Source organism: Manihot esculenta, chromosome 6 (assembly GCF_001659605.2).
Source record: "Manihot esculenta cultivar AM560-2 chromosome 6, M.esculenta_v8, whole genome shotgun sequence".
Taxonomy (NCBI): domain Eukaryota; kingdom Viridiplantae; phylum Streptophyta; class Magnoliopsida; order Malpighiales; family Euphorbiaceae; genus Manihot; species Manihot esculenta.
In genome coordinates this window covers 23,093,879-23,114,577 of record NC_035166.2, presented here as the reverse complement: position 1 = coordinate 23,114,577, position 20,699 = coordinate 23,093,879, and the positions used below count along the sequence as shown (strand labels likewise).

The 20,699-nt window shown below is 33.6% G+C and overlaps 3 protein-coding genes across 3 annotated transcripts; all 3 read left to right on the top strand.

The window, feature by feature from the left end:
• The first annotated feature begins 1,691 nt into the window (after window positions 1-1,691).
• Window positions 1,692-8,382, top strand: LOC110616612 (ATPase 11, plasma membrane-type). The gene is made up of 21 exons (XM_021759037.2): window positions 1,692-2,075; window positions 2,177-2,296; window positions 2,397-2,495; window positions 2,591-2,728; window positions 2,948-3,082; window positions 3,176-3,355; window positions 3,448-3,654; window positions 3,751-3,870; window positions 3,955-4,074; window positions 4,234-4,356; window positions 4,447-4,551; window positions 4,681-4,825; window positions 5,312-5,476; window positions 5,597-5,835; window positions 6,029-6,061; window positions 6,170-6,251; window positions 6,370-6,530; window positions 7,008-7,193; window positions 7,276-7,458; window positions 7,597-7,775; window positions 7,891-8,382. Exons 1-21 carry the CDS (start codon window positions 2,022-2,024, stop codon window positions 7,985-7,987), a joined length of 2,871 nt encoding a protein of 956 aa, XP_021614729.1. The 5' UTR covers window positions 1,692-2,021; the 3' UTR covers window positions 7,988-8,382.
• Window positions 8,383-10,509: 2,127 nt separating this feature from the next.
• LOC110616750 (LRR receptor-like serine/threonine-protein kinase FEI 2) lies at window positions 10,510-14,914 on the top strand. Its single transcript, XM_021759232.2, has 13 exons — window positions 10,510-10,859; window positions 11,088-11,223; window positions 11,332-11,403; window positions 11,526-11,597; window positions 11,676-11,747; window positions 12,077-12,148; window positions 12,262-12,333; window positions 12,769-12,875; window positions 12,950-13,123; window positions 13,201-13,533; window positions 13,733-13,984; window positions 14,345-14,478; window positions 14,555-14,914. Exons 1-13 carry the CDS (start codon window positions 10,772-10,774, stop codon window positions 14,777-14,779), a joined length of 1,809 nt encoding a protein of 602 aa, XP_021614924.1. The 5' UTR covers window positions 10,510-10,771; the 3' UTR covers window positions 14,780-14,914.
• Window positions 14,915-17,648: 2,734 nt separating this feature from the next.
• Window positions 17,649-18,827, top strand: LOC110617011 ((-)-isopiperitenol/(-)-carveol dehydrogenase, mitochondrial). Its single transcript, XM_021759588.2, has one exon. The coding sequence runs from the start codon at window positions 17,915-17,917 to the stop codon at window positions 18,677-18,679; it is 765 nt and encodes a 254-aa protein (XP_021615280.1). The 5' UTR covers window positions 17,649-17,914; the 3' UTR covers window positions 18,680-18,827.
• The last annotated feature ends 1,872 nt before the right edge of the window (window positions 18,828-20,699 follow it).

The window sequence follows — 20,699 nt, the reverse complement described above, 5'->3', positions numbered from 1 at the left end:
TACAAAAAAAAGTGTCACTGTTACGTTTAGGTCACGATTCTATAAAATTCATTCAAACCAACTCTTGAATTTAAGAATTTTTTTTTTTATTAATGACTCATTCACTCTTGCTTCTTTTGAAAATTCTAAATTATATATTAGAAACTCATTTTTATATAAAAATATTTTAATGTGAAATAATTAATTTTTAAAATTTTATTCTATTAATAAAATAATCACTTTATTAAAATTACTTAATTCATTACTTAAATTTAACAATTTAATCTTTTAAATTTAAATATTTATAATAATTTAATCTCATCTGCTTTAATAATCTATATAATAAAAATTTAATTCATTTAATTTGATAAACTTTATCTTGACTAATGATAAATTTAAAAGATGATTATTTTATTAATAAAATAAAATTATAAAATTTAAATTATAAATTTTAAGAATTGTACTGTAAATTATCTTAAATAATTTATTTTAATTAATGTTGTTTAAAAATTTTTTTATTGGAGTAAAGATTCAATTTTTTCATAAAATAATATTGGAAAGTTTATTTTAGTTTATATGTGAATTAAATAAAAGAAAAGTTAAAGGTTTACCCAAAAGGAAAAAAGATTTACTTTCCAGCAGCACCGATATGAAAAATATAAAAATAAAGATAAAAAGACTAATCTTTTAAAAAAGAGATAAAAATTGGATTCGCATTGGATATTCACAAAACTAGAGGGTTTTCTTTTTTTATTTTCTTTTTAATTTCTCGAATTTTAAAAGTTAGCTAATTTTAAAATTTCTTTTTTTCCCAATAAATTATATATGAGAAATATAAATTTTAAATTTTAGGAATACATAATTTTTTTTAATATTGATTGAGTCTAATTTTTCAATTTTTCAAAAATTGTGATTATTTTTATATTATTATAATTTTATATTTTCAACTGTTTGATCTCTCTTTTAAACTAATAAATCAATAAAATAATAAATTTACTAATATAATAGTTAAATTTTATTTAGACTAATACATTAATAAAATAATAAATTTACTGGTATAATAATTAAATTTTATTTAAAAAATATTTTGTAAGTAAAATAAAAATTAATTATACTAATTATATTATATTAATATAATTATTATTAAATTAAAATTACTATTAAATTATAAGTAATATAATAATATTATTTATAATCAGGTTAGTTAAATGTATAAACACTTCCTTGTATTTTAATAAATTTGAGAGTTTTTTTTTAATTTTTAATTTTTTATTAAAAATAAAGAAAAATAAATGTGTAAATATTATATATAGAGATGGGTCTATGCGGTCCATGTGCAGTTTATTGATCGCTTTCGTTGGTGGCCGCATCCACAAAATTATTAATTTAGTGGGAAAATCAGAATTATTTTAAAAAATATCACAACTCCTTTGAAAAAGCTTGAAATTCTTAGATGGCACCATTATATTTGATATTATTTCTAAAATTATTATATCAAAAATAATTTTCAATATATTAATAAAAATTATTAGAATTAATTTTAGAAAATTATAATAATTTAAATACAATAAAGAATTTTATAAATTTTCAAAAATTACCTTGAAGCTGAAATCCAATGGCCGGTAGAACTATGGGAAGCGTGAAGTAGCAGTGGGTTGAGCAAAAGTTGAGATCTTTATATAAATAAGAGTTTAACTTTTAGTTTTTATTTATGCGTTTTGGATTATTTAATGCAAATGCCAGAATAAAAAGAGCTTCTGGGCTGTTACTTGCACACTCTTTGCTCCTACTCGCACCGGTTGGTTTCTGTCATTGTTGTTTCTATTTGCAAGTCTGGTGTTGGTGCTTGTATTCGTTTTGGCCCTCTGAACTCTAATTCAGCCTCAAAATCAAGTCTTTTTAACTGGGAATCGCTTGATTTTACTGAATATTTGAAGTTTTCTGTCGTTTTAGTTATCGTATTGATGGAGGTTGTGCTGTGAAATTTCATCTTGGCTGTTGCTTACTTGCTTTGGTGAGAGAGTTCAAGGAGATAGGAAAAGATGGGGGACAAAGGTGAAGTTTTGGAGGCTGTCTTGAAGGAAACTGTGGATTTGGTAATAGATCTGAGCATAATTTGAGGCCATTTAGATTCTGGTTGCCTTTTGTTTTTGGTGTGTTTTGTGTTAAAGCTATTGAGTTTTTTTTTTGAGCGCAGGAAAACATACCCATCGAAGAAGTGTTTGAGAATCTGAGATGTAGCAAAGAAGGTCTCACAACTGAGGCTGCTGAAGAGAGGCTGACAATTTTTGGCCACAACAAGCTTGAAGAGAAACAGGTAGTTCTTTTCATCTATGTAGCCCATTATTATTTTGTTTAATGTTTCAGTCCTTGAACTTCTTGTTGCAATCGATCTTCATCTGCTGGGTGTGTTTCAGGAGAGCAAATTCTTGAAGTTTTTGGGGTTCATGTGGAATCCTTTGTCATGGGTGATGGAGGCAGCTGCTATTATGGCTATTGCTCTTGCAAATGGAGGAGTAAGTAACAGCACTTTGGGATTCTCAAGTTGGAATATGATTTTCTTTTAGACTTAGTAGAATTGGTCTTTTTTGGCAATTTTTTTTTTTTGCAGGGGAAACCTCCAGATTGGCAAGATTTTGTGGGTATTATTACTCTACTTTTGATCAACTCAACTATCAGTTTTATTGAGGAAAACAATGCTGGTAACGCTGCTGCTGCTCTCATGGCTCGTCTCGCTCCAAAAGCAAAGGTGTCAGATTTAAGAAACTTTATTTCGTTTTATATTGTATGCTTGTGTACCAATTTGAATGAGAATCCGACACCAGGAAAAAAAAAGGCAAATATGATTGAAGGGCTTTCAAATTTTAATAAATTGAAACTTACGGATTGCAATGAAGAATATATATGCTTCCTGTTTCTTGAAACCTTAAATTTTCAATTTTTTTCATCTCTGTTTATTGTTTTGAAGGTTCTTCGAGATGGAAGGTGGAGTGAGCAGGATGCTGCTGTTTTAGTTCCTGGTGATATTGTTAGCATCAAACTTGGAGATATTGTTCCAGCTGATGCTCGTTTACTAGAAGGTGATCCACTGAAAATTGACCAGGTCAGTGAGCCGTTATCATGTATTTGATATTGATTGTTGAATTGCTGTTGACTTGGTCTCTTTACTGAAATTGCTTATCTTTTGGTTTGGCAGTCTGCACTTACTGGTGAATCTCTTCCCGTGACAAAAGGACCTGGAGATGGTGTTTACTCTGGTTCTACTTGCAAGCAAGGAGAGATTGAAGCAGTGGTTATTGCCACTGGTGTTCATACCTTCTTTGGAAAGGCTGCTCACCTTGTGGATACTACAAACCAAGTTGGCCACTTCCAAAAGGCAAGGAGATAGAAATAAAGTAGAATCTTTGTCAATTGGTTCTTTATTCTCGTTATTCTGAAATCATTTCTTCTTTGTTACTCAATGTGCAGGTCTTGACTGCAATAGGGAATTTTTGCATATGTTCAATTGCTGTGGGGATGGTAATAGAGATTATTGTCATGTACCCAATTCAAGATCGAGAATATCGTCCTGGAATTGACAATCTTCTTGTGCTTCTCATTGGAGGAATTCCAATTGCCATGCCAACTGTCCTGTCAGTGACAATGGCTATTGGTTCTCATAGGTTATCTCAGCAGGTTGGCTAGGTTTTTGGAAATGTTTTGGCTGACTATGGAGCAATAGCTTTTGGTTATACTAGGATGAGTTATGATAATATGTTGAATGTGGTGCAGGGTGCCATCACAAAGAGAATGACTGCAATTGAAGAGATGGCCGGCATGGATGTGCTTTGCAGTGACAAGACTGGAACTCTGACATTAAACAAACTCACTGTTGACAAAAATCTTGTTGAGGTTGGTTGGAGGATACTATTGCTCCAGCATCTATTATAGAATGTTATTTCTTGTTTTAATTGTATCTGAATTTAACCTTTTCAGGTTTTTGCTAAAGGAGTAGATGCGGATACTGTTGTTTTGATGGCAGCTCAAGCGTCTAGAACAGAGAATCAAGATGCAATTGATTCTGCCATTGTTGGAATGCTGGCTGATCCAAAAGAGGTAGTCAACAGATTAACTTAATTGTTTCTTGTGATATTTTGGCCACTGTTTGATGTCTCATTATCCATTTAATTTGGAAAAATGTACTGCTTTATTCTTTTCTTTTTCCTCCCTGCTTTCCTCTTTTTAGTCTGATTTTGTTTCCTTTTTCCAAAAAAGGCTCGTGCTGGAATTCAAGAAGTTCATTTCCTTCCTTTTAATCCAACTGATAAGCGGACAGCCTTGACTTACATTGATAGTGAAGGTAAAATGCATAGAGTTAGCAAAGGTGCCCCAGAGCAGGTAACATGTCCGCAAGTCTGCACTGCATTTTTGGTTGTGCAATGCTATTGGAAGTCCAAATTCTAATTCCCTTGTGTACTGTTGTTTTAGATTCTAAATCTTGCTCGCAATAAGTCAGATATTGAACGAAGAGTTCATGCTGTCATTGACAAGTTTGCAGAGAGGGGTTTGCGGTCTCTTGCTGTTGCATACCAGGTAATTGGGATCCTGTTTGTGTCCTTTACAATCCTCTTTCAGTGCTTTCAATATTTATTATAGAATTCTATCATTTGATTTTTTTAACTTTTACCAGCTTTTATAAGGTATTAACACCATAGTACACAGGAAGTTCCAGAAGGAAGGAAAGAAAGTCCTGGAGGCCCTTGGCAGTTCATTGGCCTCATGCCCCTCTTTGATCCACCTAGGCATGACAGTGCTGAGACTATAAGGAGGGCTTTGAATCTTGGTGTGAATGTCAAAATGATTACAGGTTTGTTTCTGTTTTGTAGTTGGAAGCCATGTTTCCAGATATGCAGAATCATAAATAAGTCATAACACAATATCTTTTTATATTGGGAAGTAAATTTAGCTCACAAATCTCCTTGCCATTTATCGTTTGGTGTAATTTATAATAATGTGATATTACTATTTAACATCACATGTTTTTATGATATTTAAAGTAACATGGTATTTTTTTATTTAACTTCTTATGTTGGTTATGCACCAAGCCACATTATTATATTATTTGTACTTAATTGTACTAAGTACTGCACCATTTCATGCCCTTTCTTTTATAATGTCAATGGCATGGCATTCTGTGATGCATCTGACTTAGCTGTGCACTGGATTAGTTTGGTGAATCTAGAGCCCAAACATCACCCAAATTTTGTTTAATGTGTCTGGATGTAGCAGTCCCATTTCAGATGATCGTTAGCATCTCCTTTTATTTTTCTAAAAAGCCTTCTTGCTTCTTCAGGGGACCAACTGGCAATAGGGAAGGAAACTGGACGTCGTTTGGGAATGGGAACCAACATGTATCCTTCATCTGCATTGCTAGGACAAGACAAGGATGAGTCTATTTCTGCTTTACCAATTGATGAACTGATTGAGAAAGCTGATGGCTTTGCTGGTGTTTTCCCTGGTACTTCTCTTTATTTTCTTCTCCTGAGACTGATTTTGATAGTCTCTTATTTAGGTTTACTGCATAGTAATGAGTTCAATTTTGTTTCCTGACATTCATGGAATTGTCGTGTTATTTTAGAGCACAAATATGAGATAGTAAAACGCTTGCAAGCTAGAAAACACATTTGTGGGATGACTGGTGATGGAGTCAATGATGCTCCTGCTCTTAAGAAAGCTGACATTGGGATTGCTGTTGCTGATGCAACTGATGCAGCTCGTAGTGCTTCGGATATTGTCCTCACAGAACCTGGCCTTAGTGTTATCATTAGTGCTGTCTTGACAAGTCGAGCAATCTTCCAGAGGATGAAAAATTACACTGTAAGCTATCTGGTTCTGATGTAATGTATTCCTATATTGAAGGGATTGAACTAAAACTGCAAGTGCTTTGATGCTGGATAGTTGGTGTACTTGGTCATAATGTTATCCAGATAATATAGTTTATAAGCTGATATTGGCAGCTTAACTTTTATGGTTATTAGCTGACCCTGCCATTCCTCCTTTTGTTTGCCAGATCTATGCAGTTTCCATTACAATTCGTATCGTGGTAAGCTAGACTGCTGCCTCTCTGTTTTTTATTTTATTAATATCCATATACAGCACGAAGATCATCTATATGATTTTTTACTTGTCCTGGTGGCATGTTTGGTGGCAGCTTGGTTTCATGCTGCTGGCCCTCATATGGCAGTTTGATTTTCCACCTTTTATGGTGCTTATCATTGCTATTCTTAATGATGGTTAGTCTCTCTCTCTCTCTCTCTCTCACACGCACACGCACACGCGCGCACACATACACACAAGGTATTTCAAACTCTACTCTTCTTATTGGAACTTACTAACACCAAGTATTTACAGGTACCATTATGACAATATCTAAGGATAGGGTGAAACCATCTCCTCTGCCAGACAGCTGGAAGCTGGCAGAGATTTTTACCACTGGCATTGTTCTTGGAAGTTACCTGGCAATGATGACAGTCATCTTCTTTTGGGCAGCATATAAGACGGACTTCTTCCCAGTAGGATTGGATGCCTTCTGCATTTTAAGTTATTAAATTTCTTGCAACATGTAGTCATGGACAGTATATTTGCCTGTGAAAAGTAATAATTTGAGCCGACTTTCTAAAATTTGAATGCATTATGTATATCTTATGCTTTTCTAGCTTGTTGCAATTCTCTTTTTTTTTTTTTTTTTTCAAATATTTTTCATAACCAACTTTGAGGACTAGGGTGACAAGATTTGATTGGGCTATAAAAATCTGCAAGTACCATAGGTTGTGAGAATGCACATTTTTGTCTGTCTTTTATTCAATTTAGTTTTCTGTCATGTGTTATCAGCATGCTTTATGTTGTACTTTAGACTTAAGATGTTGGTAGAGAACTTGTAAATTGTAATGGACTACTCCAGGATCAATAACTGTTTTATTTTAGCTATTATTGGTGGATTTGTGGTAGACTACTCCATTGTCGATTATAATTGCCTCTTAATTTTCCAGAGGGTATTTGGAGTATCAACTCTGGAGAAAACAGCTCATGATGACTTCAGAAAGCTTGCATCAGCAATTTACTTGCAAGTGAGCACTATCAGTCAGGCCCTAATTTTTGTAACTCGGTCTCGAAGTTGGTCTTACGTTGAACGCCCTGGATTACTACTCGTTGTGGCTTTTTTGGTTGCTCAGCTGGTAAATCAGTGGTCTACCCCATTTTTTGCCAATTATCGTAGCCTGGAAGGGATATTTATGTTTGCCTTTTTATTTTGTGCAGATTGCTACTTTGATTGCAGTCTATGCAAATTGGAGTTTTGCTGCAATTGAAGGGATTGGTTGGGGTTGGGCAGGTGTAATATGGCTTTATAACATCATCTTTTACATCCCACTTGACTTCATCAAGTTCTTTATACGCTATGCTTTGAGTGGTAGGGCCTGGGATCTTGTTATCGAGCAAAGGGTAAGAATTACATCTGGCTTTCTGGCTACTTAGATCGGAGTCTTTGTTTCTACTGTCTTTTGGGGTGTGTGCATATATATTTGTGGAGTTCTGACGATGGAATTCCTTCTCTATCTCTCTCTCTCTTTTCTTTTGCAGATTGCTTTCACAAGGCAAAAGGATTTCGGTAAGGAACAACGAGAGCTTCAGTGGGCACATGCACAGAGAACATTGCATGGCTTGCAACCACCAGACACCAAGATGTTTACAGAGCGAACCCATTTCACTGAACTCAATCAGATGGCTGAAGAAGCTAAAAGGAGAGCTGAAATTGCAAGGTATGCAGTGATATAGCAAGCTGTCACTTATGCAATTATTTGTGACCTTGTCATCTGCAATGGTTCATTGGAAGCATAAACGGTGCTCTTTGTGATTTATCATATTTGGTTGCAGATTGAGGGAACTTCATACGCTGAAGGGTCACGTAGAATCAGTGGTGAGACTGAAGGGCCTGGACATAGACACAATTCAACAAGCATACACTGTGTGAGAACTACTTGGTGTACAACAACAATAAGCGACTTGCGTTACTGCTTCCTAGATTAGAGACCTGTAAGCAGCACTCACCTACGAGTTATCTTGAAACGACAATGCCCTACAGCGTTTCATGAGTTCCACCATCTAAAAGAGTGCATCCTCAAATTCTTTCTGTATTTTCGTTCCTTAGTTATCTACGTCTTTTGCCTTCTGATGCCCACAAGAGGGGGAGGTCTCATGTTTTTTGCCATTTTGTGTCTATATTAGTAAAGGTTATGGCTGTTGGTCTTTTTATTTATGTACTACTCTACATATGATAGGTGGGTAATTATGCTATGCTACTCTCTGGAGTTAGAACTTTTCCAGTTTTGGATAATTAAGTGATAAAATTGCTGTTTTCACTTCTCATCTATTGTCTCAAAGTTGTGCCGTTACTGAGATTTAGTAGAATATCAAGTAATAGCCAAAGAACGGACCACTACTGGAACTACGTTTAGCCATGAATAAATTGTTTTTTTAGGGGAATCTCTTAGTATTGACTCTATATTCAGAAATATATTAAAATATTTTTAACTTTTCTTTTCGACAATAAAATAATTTTTTAGAAAATTTTTAAAATTTAATTTTATTCTTAAATAAATTATTTTATTTAGTTTTTAAATATTGTCATTATTAATAAGATAATTTTTAAATTTTTAAAAATTTATTAAAATATTTTTATTTTTTTTAAGATTTATTAAAATATTTTTATTTTTTTAGATCTATTAAAATATTCTATCACTTTTTTTCTATTAATGAAATAGTCTTTTTTTCTCTTTTTTTAAAAAAACAAAAAAGATGATGAAGCAAAAAAAAAAAAAGAAAAAAACAAAAGAAAAAACAAAAGAAGAAGAATCGAAGGAGAAGGAGGAGAAGAAAAGTAGAAGAAGAAGAAGACGATGATGAAGAATAATTTGATATTTTGTTATATTTTTAATGGTGATAAAATGACTATTTCGTTGACGGAGAGAAAAGATAATAATATTTTAATATATTTCTAAAAATATAGAGATTGATTTATTAATAATAATAATATTTAAAAATTAAATTATAAATTTAATTTTTTTAAATGTTTAGTTTATATTAATGGAGATAATTCAGTGTATTCAATACACATGCACCCTTGTTCACAAATAATTAAATAATCTGACATAATCCTCCGTATCCTTATAATTTCATCGATCATAAGCCATCCTAGAAACTTTAAAGCAATCTCATAGATTTGTTAATATAAGGGCATTAGCTATGATGGTGAGATGAATAAATTTGTGCTGCAATTGGAGGATAAACTTAGTTTGCAGTGGCCCAACGTGCATATTATGGGCTGAAATGGCCTGGTAGTAGTTCATGTACAAGCCCATCACAGGCTCAGAAGTTGCTGTCCCATGCCATCAACCAGCTGCTGCTCGTGTACAGCCTCGCATGGCTGTCATGTCCTCATTTTCCCTTATTGAGAAACAGACTGATTTTCATAAAATTATAAAATTATAATAGTGCATGTGATGATGATTTTGAGGGCCTCAACCAACAAAATAACCACCAGTTTGCTTGAATTGCACACTTGAATTGAATAAAGCCTGTCATCATGTCTATATTAGAACTATATAAAGTAATGATTATGGGTTTTTGTTCAGACATTATTTGACCCTAACTTAATTAATTCAACCAATATTATTATTTAATATAAATAATAATATTTTAGGCCCTGCACAATTAGTCATAATTGTAATTGTAATTAATATAAATCGAATCAAAGGGCTTTCTTTAAGGGGATTGGGAATTCAAGAAATTCCAACCTTATGCTTATTACATCTCTGTTGTATCATTAATTTAGAAGGAATAATTTTTATTTATTTATTTATTTGATGAGTATTGTTGGAAGTGTAGGCACAGAATTAACTTAGAAAAAATTAAGAATAAATAATAAAATATAATTGTAATTTTTTTTAAAAACATTTTAATGCTTTATTTAATTGGTAACAGGTGATGCAAAATTGAAAAAGGACAATGGTAAAAGCATAGAAAAGCAAAATAATGATAGCTCCATCTTTTTTTTAGCATCTTTTTGTCTCTAGGCATGGATGGCTTGATTACTAAATTTTCTTTAAGTTTCCTTTTATCAAGCAGTGGAACTTCAGACGCTACAATAGCGAGTGAGCTCACTACACTCATAAAAGGACATACCTCGCTTTGTGCCTTGAAATCTCTCTACTTGTCAGACAAGAGTCAATGCGACTCAGTCTTTGTCAGGTGAAACTAAAAACAAAACATCCTCACGAATATATAATTTAACTACTCTCTATATAAAATTGACACGTATTCACTCTGCAATTTTCTTATTTATCTTGATCCTCCTCAGCAGTGAGTTTCATAATTTTCACCTACATGCGAGAGTATTCTTTGACTACTCTGTTTGAATTTTATTGGACAACGGCTACTTCTTTCTGCACAACTTTCCATACCACTTTGAAAAAAGTCTGTCTTTCACTCTGCTCATAAAATATGAGAGAGAGAGAAATGTTCCCTCTCTCTCTCTCTCCCCCTTGGGCTTCAAATTATTATTATTAAAAAAAATTTCTCATTGCTAATTCCACACCATCATAACCTCCTCCCACAGTGGTTATCATTGTAGTCCATTTCATCTTTCTATTTTCTTATTTGAGTTCTCTCTAGCTTGGTTTGCCACCATTCGGTGTGCAGTGGCTTGCTGCACAAAGAATACTCTACCCAGAAATTGAACACCTGTTTTGAAGGAGAGATGAAAATAGCTTTCTTTGTTTTGGGCTTTTCTTTAGTTTATATTGCAACCCTTTTCGGTGCTTTCTCTCTTGCTCTCACTGAAGACGGTAAGAAGGGCGACCCTTTTATCTTCTCCCATCAAAAGAAACAAACTTTTTCATTAAACCCGTTTGTCTGCCTAGAAAATGGAGGAAAAGGAAACGAGAACACAAAAAAAAAAAGAAGAGTTTTGATGAGGACTGTGGAGTTTTATGTGTTGAAATTTTTTCCACCATGGCAACCAGACCAGGTTAAAGCTTAGATCTACTTTGCTTATTTTAATTTTGTTCTTGCAGGTCTGACATTGTTAGAAATCAAGAACGCATTGAATGACAGCAGAAATATACTAGGTAACTGGCGAGCTACTGATGAATCTCCTTGCAAGTGGACTGGTATTTCTTGCCATCCCCATGATCAAAGAGTCAGTTCAATGTATGTTATACTTGTACTAATTTCTCTCATCTCCTATTTGGATCTACATTGCTGTTTGAAGTTCAATTCCTTTTGTTTTAATAATGTCTTTTTTATTGGGTTATTCAGAAACCTTCCTTATTTGCAATTGGGAGGGATTATATCTCCTAGTATCGGGAAACTCAGTAGACTACACAGGCTGTGAGTTCAAATATTTAATGCCCCATATCTTCTTTTCTGACTCAATGTGACCTGCAAATGTGCTAAAGCTTATCCTCTTAATGAATTTCCTTTTTTTTTTTCCTTTCTTTTTGTCCAAATAGGGCACTTCACCAAAACAGTTTACATGGGATCATTCCTAATGAAATCACCAATTGTACTGAGCTTAAAGCAATGTAAGAAAAAATAAGGATCCCTCCTTTCTTTTTTATGCAATGCTTAATTTTCCCTCATCTGCAATTGGCAACTTGTAGGTACTTGAGGGCTAATTATCTCCAAGGAGGCATACCATCAGATATTGGCAACCTCTCTCATCTCACTATACTGTAAGATCGCTGGTTCTTTCTTCCTTTGCTTGAATTATTAATGCACATATATTTTCTACTGTATTGATAATTCAACCAGAGGTGGTTTGCTGTAACCGTAGTTACTCCACTTGTCACCTGAGGTCATGGGTTTGAGTCACGGAAACAGCCTCTTTGCAGAGTGCAAAGCAGAGCCCAAATTGCTCCCTACACTTGTTCATCGTTTGTTAATAATTCAATCAATGGACTTTCTATATGGATTATATGTATTATTTGGTTCTCCTTGAAGCTTTCATTTTTATCCTTGTTATTACTTCTGGATATTCTTGACAATCAACCATTGAATTTAGGGACTTGTCAAGCAATATGCTAAAAGGTGCCATACCTTCATCTATTGGCCGTCTTACAGGTTTGCGCCACCTGTAAGTTCATACAGAGTTATTGCTATTTAAATTTGGAACTTTTGAAATTGGGATTTCATGCCATGGCAAGGAGATCAGATGGTGTGTTAATTCTCTACTCTTGTACTTTTCAGGAACTTGTCCACCAACTTTTTCTCTGGTGAAATCCCGGATTTTGGAGCTCTAAGTACTTTTGGGAACAGCTCGTAAGTGCCCGTAATGACCTGATTAATTTCAAGCCTGCTTGGTGCTATACTTGGTTTCAAAAATAGTAGCATATGTAATGATGTGCATCTTTGGTACCTTATACTTTGTAGCATGCTGATATATATGATGTGAATAGTCTGAACCATGCTCATTCAGAATTATGACAGCATTATTGAAATATATTGAAAAATAACATTTGAAAGTGATAATGACACCTGCTTGTAGAGGATTCCAATAAGTCCATTATATTGTCTTGTGGTGGGATAGCAGAACTGCATGGCACTTGGTTTGGTTGCCATCCTGCCACCGGAGAGAAGTGTGTTCACAACTGATATAGTGGTGTTCTATGAATTTAAAATAAATAGAGATGGATGATTAAAAATTTAGAACCTTGAGGGTATGCTCACATTTGAATTCTGCTTTCTTGCGGTTAGGTTTATTGGCAATTTAGATCTTTGTGGTAGACAAGTGCACAAGCCATGTCGAACCTCAATGGGATTTCCTGTGGTGCTTCCACATGCTGCAAGTGATGAAGCAGAAGGCAAGTTTCTTAGTACATTAGTACATTTCTGGGACTGTCGATTGTGAGAAGATTAATACTGGGGTTTTTTGCAGTTCCTACAAAACGACCCTCTCATTACATAAAAGGGGTTCTTATTGGAGTAATGGCCACAATGGCCCTAACAGTAGCTGTGCTTCTTGCGTTCCTCTGGATTTGGTTGTTATCAAAGAAGGAAAGAGCCGCTAAGAAATACACAGAAGTGAAAAAGCAAGTTGACCAAGAAGCAAGTAAGCACAATCACCGTTCAAACATTTTGTATTTTCACCTTTTCATTTTTGTCACTAATTCTTCCATTTTTTAAAAGGTGCAAAGCTTATTACTTTCCATGGTGACCTGCCTTATGCTTCATCTGAGATCATAGAAAAGCTGGAGTCTCTTGATCAGGAGGATGTTGTAGGGTCGGGAGGATTTGGTACTGTATACCGGATGGTGATGAATGATTGTGGAACATTTGCTGTAAAAAGGATTGACAGGAGTCGGGAAGGATCAGATCAAGTATTTGAGAGGGAGTTAGAAATCTTGGGTAGCATCAAGCACATAAATTTAGTGAACCTGAGAGGTTACTGCAGGCTTCCAATGTCAAAGCTTCTTATCTATGATTATCTTGCCATGGGCAGTTTAGATGACATTTTGCATGGTATGCTTGATTATTTGGTATTCAATCTAGTGGTTTCAACTTTCAATGTTTAAGACGATCGTTTGAGGGTTTGCACTATGCTTCTATGCCGCACTTTTATGGTTTATCCAAAAAAATGCAGCATATGTTGATCTGAGAATCTTAATGGTGATTCTTAAAGAAGAATTTCCTTTGTTTTTGTTTTATTACTTCCTTTCAGAACATGGCCAAGAACAACCGTTGAAGTGGAGTGCTCGTTTAAGAATTGCCTTAGGTTCTGCAAGAGGCATTGCATACTTGCACCATGACTGCAGCCCAAAGATAGTCCACCGTGACATAAAATCCAGCAATATTCTCCTTGATGAAAATTTGGAGCCACATGTCTCTGACTTTGGTCTTGCCAAACTTTTGGTAGATGAGGATGCCCATGTCACAACTGTAGTTGCTGGCACTTTTGGTTATTTGGCACCAGGTGTGGTTTTTTTTCCTTTTCATTCATTTGCTAAATGTAACATCTGGAGTTTCTATATAGCTTTTTTCATCTTCCTGCATTCTTTTTACTACAGTGAAAAAATTAAATTATCACTATATTTATCCCTATTTATCACAAAAATAAGATCTTATTGATCTGAGATATAGTAATAGTTCATCTAAGATTGCCTGAAAAATACACCTCCGACGAGCAACTTTGAACAGTTGAGACACTAAAGAGATGTGTGTCCTGCTGAAACTTAGCCAACTTAAGCTTGAACTCTGTCATAAGTCCTACAAATTTCCTGAGAATAAAATTTACATCCTACTTATTGATTTCCACCATTTATGCTTACAACAGAGTATCTCCAAAGTGGGAGGGCCACTGAAAAATCAGACGTCTATAGCTTTGGAGTTCTCTTGCTAGAGATTGTAACTGGTAAAAGGCCTACAGATCCAGCTTTTGTAAAGAGAGGCTTAAATGTTGTTGGTTGGGTAAGCACTTCACTTCAAAGATTTTCTTTCCTTCTGTTCAGACAACACCTTGTAATCCTTGTTTTAACTGATGCAGATGAACACATTATTAAGAGAAAATAGGTTAGAAGATGTGGTAGATAAAAGGTGCACTGATGCAGATATGGAAACTGTGGAAGCCATTCTCGAAATAGCAACAAGATGCACGGATGCAAACCCCGATGACCGGCCGACGATGAACCAGGTATGGCAGTTGCTAGAGCAAGAGGTGATGTCTCCTTGCCCAAGTGATTTCTATGAGTCTCATTCAGATTATTCTTGAATGACATGAAAGCATTCAGTGTGTGTAACTGCTACTTAATATGTATACAGCCAGCTAGATGTATTAATTATTAACATTCTCAACTAAGTTTTATGATATTTGAGGCCTGTAAATCCTTTTTGTGTTGCTCTTGCATCTCTTGAATTTTCATGTTTGCTTACGCTTCTGCTTCAAGTTGAATGAAGGCTCACATACCTATCATGGGTTTCAATTATGAGCTTCACTCTCTCTTGTTACTCTACCGTTCGAACCGTGAACTGGACTAGTCAAATTCAGGTTCTGAATTGGTTAAATGGCTTTGGTTTATGAACCAGACCAGGCTGGAACAATTTATTAAAGGTGGGTTCAAAAATTATTTTCTTCCTTTTTTAAAAAAATTTAGTTCCCAATAATTTTTTTACTATATAAACTAAATAAAGTGTATTATAAATTAACCTGAATCTTAAGAAGCTATATGTTGAAATGTGTAGAGATGTTCTGAGATCCAGAAAATAGGATTTTCAATGGTTTGATAAGTTTAGTATGAGGGATGGGTGCTCCTCTACCTTTTTCTTTTTCTGACCAATGACGTCTAACAGTTTCTACTATAAGAACGTCTGTCTCACATACCATAGTGGTGTCAGTTCCCCTTACTCATGTTAGGCGGTCATTTAATTTCCCCAGAGTGCGTGCAAGAAGGGCTGCGAAAAGACCAGGCCTGGTGTCCATCCTTGAGTCCCATCACAGGGTTGGCTTCAACACAGTAGGTTCTGGGCTCAGAAAATGGCTCAGGTCGACTGATGTCTTCAGGTCTGGTTGATTGCTGTGGACAGGCTTTCCTTGAGGTGCTCCGAGCTTTGGGCCGACCTTTGCTATTATGGGCTCTGGCCCGACTTGAAATAGAAAGAGACCCAGCGATTATCATGTAATTTTTAAAATTTTTGATGTGCGACCGAACTGAAAATACTTCGAACCAAAATATTTTAAAATCGGGAAGTCAACTGAACCAGTGATTTCGAGAGGAAAACCTTTTATAGAATTTGCTTGCATGTTGTATGAGTATTAAAATATTTTATATTACTATTATGTAGAATAATATAAAATTATTTAATATAATATTTTTTTTTATGAATTCACCATTTGTATAAAATATTTTCTTTTTTATATATAAGTTCATAAACTTGAAATTATTGAACTATTAATTAAATATACAATTTATTGTCATCAAACAAAGTATATGACTGCGTAGGAGAAATTTTTAATTTTAGAATAAAAAATTTAAAGACTTTAAAAATTAATGAAGTACAAAATCATACGTTAACAAATTTAATTGTCAAAGAACATTAAAAATTTTAATATTTGCTATTATATATTATTAATATTTAATAACAGATTTTATTTAAAAATTTATATTTTTAAGAAAATAAAATTTATTAAGCTTTTATTGTGGTTGATAGCCATGGTAGTAATGGTGGGGCAAAGGAATTACTTGAATCAAAGAATCTCAACCTATGATATTGGGCCTTAGGCATCCTTGTTTAAGCCAGGCCCGTGTAGGAAAGCTCAAATCTCAACTCTATTAAAGTTCAATAGTTAGGTCTGCTATATATAAGTCTAGAATTTGTGTTGAGGAATCAGACCGAACTTGAGTCTATACGTAGGAGGTTTAACCTCATTTATCCCTTTAACCCTCCTGCGCAGGATGAAATTAAATGGAAAGAATATAATAATATACGGCCAGCGTGGCGATAGCAGAGAGTGCATATGCAGAATGACAGTTACACATCATTAAAAAAGAAATAAAAAAAGTAGTGATTTAATTTATTATGTAAACATCTTTTTATACGATAATTATCTAAATTTTATAAATATATTTTTAATATTAAATTGATTATTAAAATAAAAAATATAATAATTTTTTAATAATAAAATACAATAAAATTTTTATTACAATATTATTAATATATTATAAATTTTATAAATATATTTTTAATATTATATTGATTATTAAAATAAAAATATAATAAATTTTAATAATAAAATAAATTTTTATTACAATATTATCAATATGTTATGTAAAAAAAATAAAAGGTTAGTAACAATCAATATAATAAATTATCTTAGGAAATTTAACGATCTTACATTAATAATGATAAAAGTAATAAATTATATTTAATATATATATATATATATATATATATATATATATATATATATATTAATTATTATTTTATATAAAAATAAAATTAAAAATATATAAAAAATTATTGTACCATATAATATAATTATACGAGTTATAATATATTTGATAATCTCTCATATATTTATTATTATTCATATTAGACATGAAAAATATGTAATAACAACTATTAATAATTTTTATAATTTATTTATTATTAAAATATATATATATATATATTAAAATTTTATTTTATTACGATTAATATATTATATTAAAAAAATTGTAGAAAATTAAGAAATTACATACTAATAATAATGATAAAAATTTAAAAAATTATATACTAATAGTAATAATAAAAAATTACATACTAATAGTAATAACAAAAAATTAAAAATTATATATAAATTATAATAATAATAAAAATAATAAATTTTATTTATTATAAATATATTAATTAAATATAAAAATAAAAATAAAAAATTATATTATTTAATATAAATATACAAATTTAAAAATAATATACGACATAATTATATAAATTTAAATATCACATTTGTCAATTTATAGATTAATGGTTTCTTTAAATTTTTTTATATCATTTGACCACAATTCCGAATATGTTATTCAACCGTTGAGCTGTCAAATCATCTGACTCATGCGCGTGAAGTAAATTAATTAAACAACATCTAGTGAGCAGTATGCAGGACAACACGATTAAGGGAAGGAAAGAAAAAACATCTTTTCTTTTCTTTTTTTTTTTCAATTACTATTCCTTTGTTCTGTTTGCAGAGTCCTTCCTTTAATTTCTTTCCTCTGCTCTTTTCCATCCTTCAACTCTTTTTCCTAGCCAAACACTACCTAGAAGATGACCATAGCCGACAAGTTCGCTTGAAAAAGCAGATTTCGGGTGCTTTTCTACAATTCTATCCCCATTTTCATCCTGCAAATTGCAAATTGCTAATACCACAGCCTCCATGAATAAGCTTCATGACAAGGTGGCCATCATCACTGGCGGTGCTAGCGGCATCGGTGAGGCCACCGCGCTTCTCTTTGCCGAGCACGGGGCACGAGCAGTAGTGATAGCTGATGTCCAGGACGAAAAGGGACAAAAACTTGCTGAAACCATCGGCACCTTCCGCTCTACCTACATCCACTGTGATGTAACTGATGAGAACCAGGTCAAGTCTCTGGTGGAATCCACCGTCAAACTATACGGTCACCTCGATGTCATGTTCTGCAACGCGGGTATCGCCAGCCCTTGCACTCAGACTGTCCTGGACTTCGATATCGCTGCATATGAGAAACTCTTCGCCGTGAACGTGGGTGGCGTCGCAGCAAGTCTAAAGCACGCAGCGCAGGCGATGGTGGAGGGCGGAGTAAAGGGTAGCATCATATGCACGGCGAGCATTGCGGCGAGGACAGGCGGAGACAGGTGCACAGATTATGTAATGTCCAAGTGTGCAGTGCTGGGATTGGCGAGATCAGCGAGTATGCAGCTGGGTAAGCATGGGATACGAGTGAACTGTGTGTCGCCGGGGCCGGTGGCGACGCCTCTGCTATCTAATATGGTGGGGAAGGGAATCGTTGAAGCGGAGAAGACTTTTGAATCGAGTTATTGGTTGAAAGGTGTGATGAAGGTGAAGCATGTGGCGGATGCTGTGTTGTTTCTTGCTTGTGAGGATTCAGAGTTTATTACCGGCCATAATTTGGTTGTAGATGGTGGATTTAAATCTTACTAGTAAAAATTTACATGTTATGAATATCTTGTAGAAGAAAAACCAGAATTTCTTCTGCTAGTATCGTATCTGCCATGGAGAAATTATTCTGGAAAGGCTTTAATTTAACTGTGTACCGTTATCTTCGTTAAAAAGTTAATTAGTTCATATATTTCTTTTCTTTTTTTTTGTATGGTTGAATTGTCTGATTTACTCAGAGCATAATTAAAAAGTTAATGTTTGGTGCTTGAATGATAAGAATTAGAAATCTTTCTAAATTGAAGTAAATCAATTTCATAAGCTGACGAAACTAGGCCTAGTTTTAATAGATACTTCTCTTTCCCATTTATCAACAGATATTGTTCTTTCCTGTTTCATTCCCCTTATTTGTCAACCATGGATGTCGACAACAGCAACCATACACATCTTCTGAAATGCTGTTAAAGCGAAAAAAATTAGTAGTCATGCATAATTCTTCCACATACAGACATGGTTTGTTCTTCGATCTTCGTTCCCCTATGCCAGAATTTTCAAAGGCTTTTTTGTCCATCCCGGCACTACTAAATTTTTCTTTTTCTTGTTTGCCCATTGAAGCTCTTCCACTCCAGCCGCATCTGCGACCACATGTCTGACAGAGTCGTCAAGTTCTGAGGCGTAAATTACTCCCATTTCTCTTCTGCCATCATTGAGAGATGCTCGCTCTGGTTTGGCAACAATTTTCTGAATGGCATTTTACAGCCCCTGAATACTTTAGCACGAACCATTTTCATTACCTCCTTAACAGCTCTTCATGCATATTGGAGACCGACACCTCATCAAGATCCCCTTGTCCCCTGTCAGGCAATTAACATTGATCTGAAGTATCTGTTTTCAGGATCAAGCAATTTCATGATAAATAGTTTTATCTTTGAACCGAAAAAAAATAATGCTTAGTCAGCAATGATATTTGAAAATGCTTTTGTAAATGTAGGAAGAAATTTTTTATGTTGATATCAATCGGTCAGCTTCATGTTTGCTTAGTCTTAAACCCTGCTTTATGTGACCAAATGGCAGGCCATAACCATGGTGTTATTTCTAATTTGAGTATATGTATTCTTTTAATTAAACGAGCACAACTACATAATTGTTTATTAAAAAATTATACTTCAGCAAATCTACTTATTATATTAATAAAATTTCATCAAGTGGATATCATCCCAAGGAGAAAATTGATTATATCTAATAAATTTTTTAACCAAAATATGAGAAATGAGAGTAAAATTATGACGAACCCATCTAATAAAAATATTAGTTCTAGAATCTAACAAAAATTTATAATCATTTAAAATCAAACTCCTACATAAAATAATTTGACAAATATGCTTCTCAAGTGACTGTCTAAACACCTACATAAGATAATTTGGCAAAATTGTTCCTTCTGCTTTCTCATCTCTCGAGCATAAATCATTAAAGTCTTCCGAACAAAACCACGGAAGAGAGTTTTGACGAGATAAAACTTGAATAAGATTTCAAGACCGACGTCGTAGTTGCGATTCCGAAAATCCATAATAATCAATAAACCTCCATTGAACATTACCTTCCGAAACAACCGAATCAATAAAATTTAAAGAAAAGCCAACCACAGAAACAAACACATAACTCTTTCACATTAACGAAAGGTCTATTCACAATCCTTGTCTATTAACTGGGAAGCAACCGTCAAAATGTAAAAAATTACGAAAAAATTTCATACGAAAACTAAGAGTTTTTGTTTCCATCAAAAATAAAATATCCGGCTTGTAACTAATAACCTATAGAAGATTTATGGTATTGAGAATTCTATGTATTCTTTATATTTCTGTATAGAATACATTTATATAATATATACCAGTGGTTGAGTTGGATACAGATTGTATGAATAACAAATATTATCTCAACCAACTCTAAATCTTATCACAACTCTAACCTTATCATGACTCTAAACTTTATCACAACTCTAAGCCTTAGCACGCCCCCTCAATTCGTGCGTTATAGGGACAGGACGAATTGTTAAATGTTGCATTAG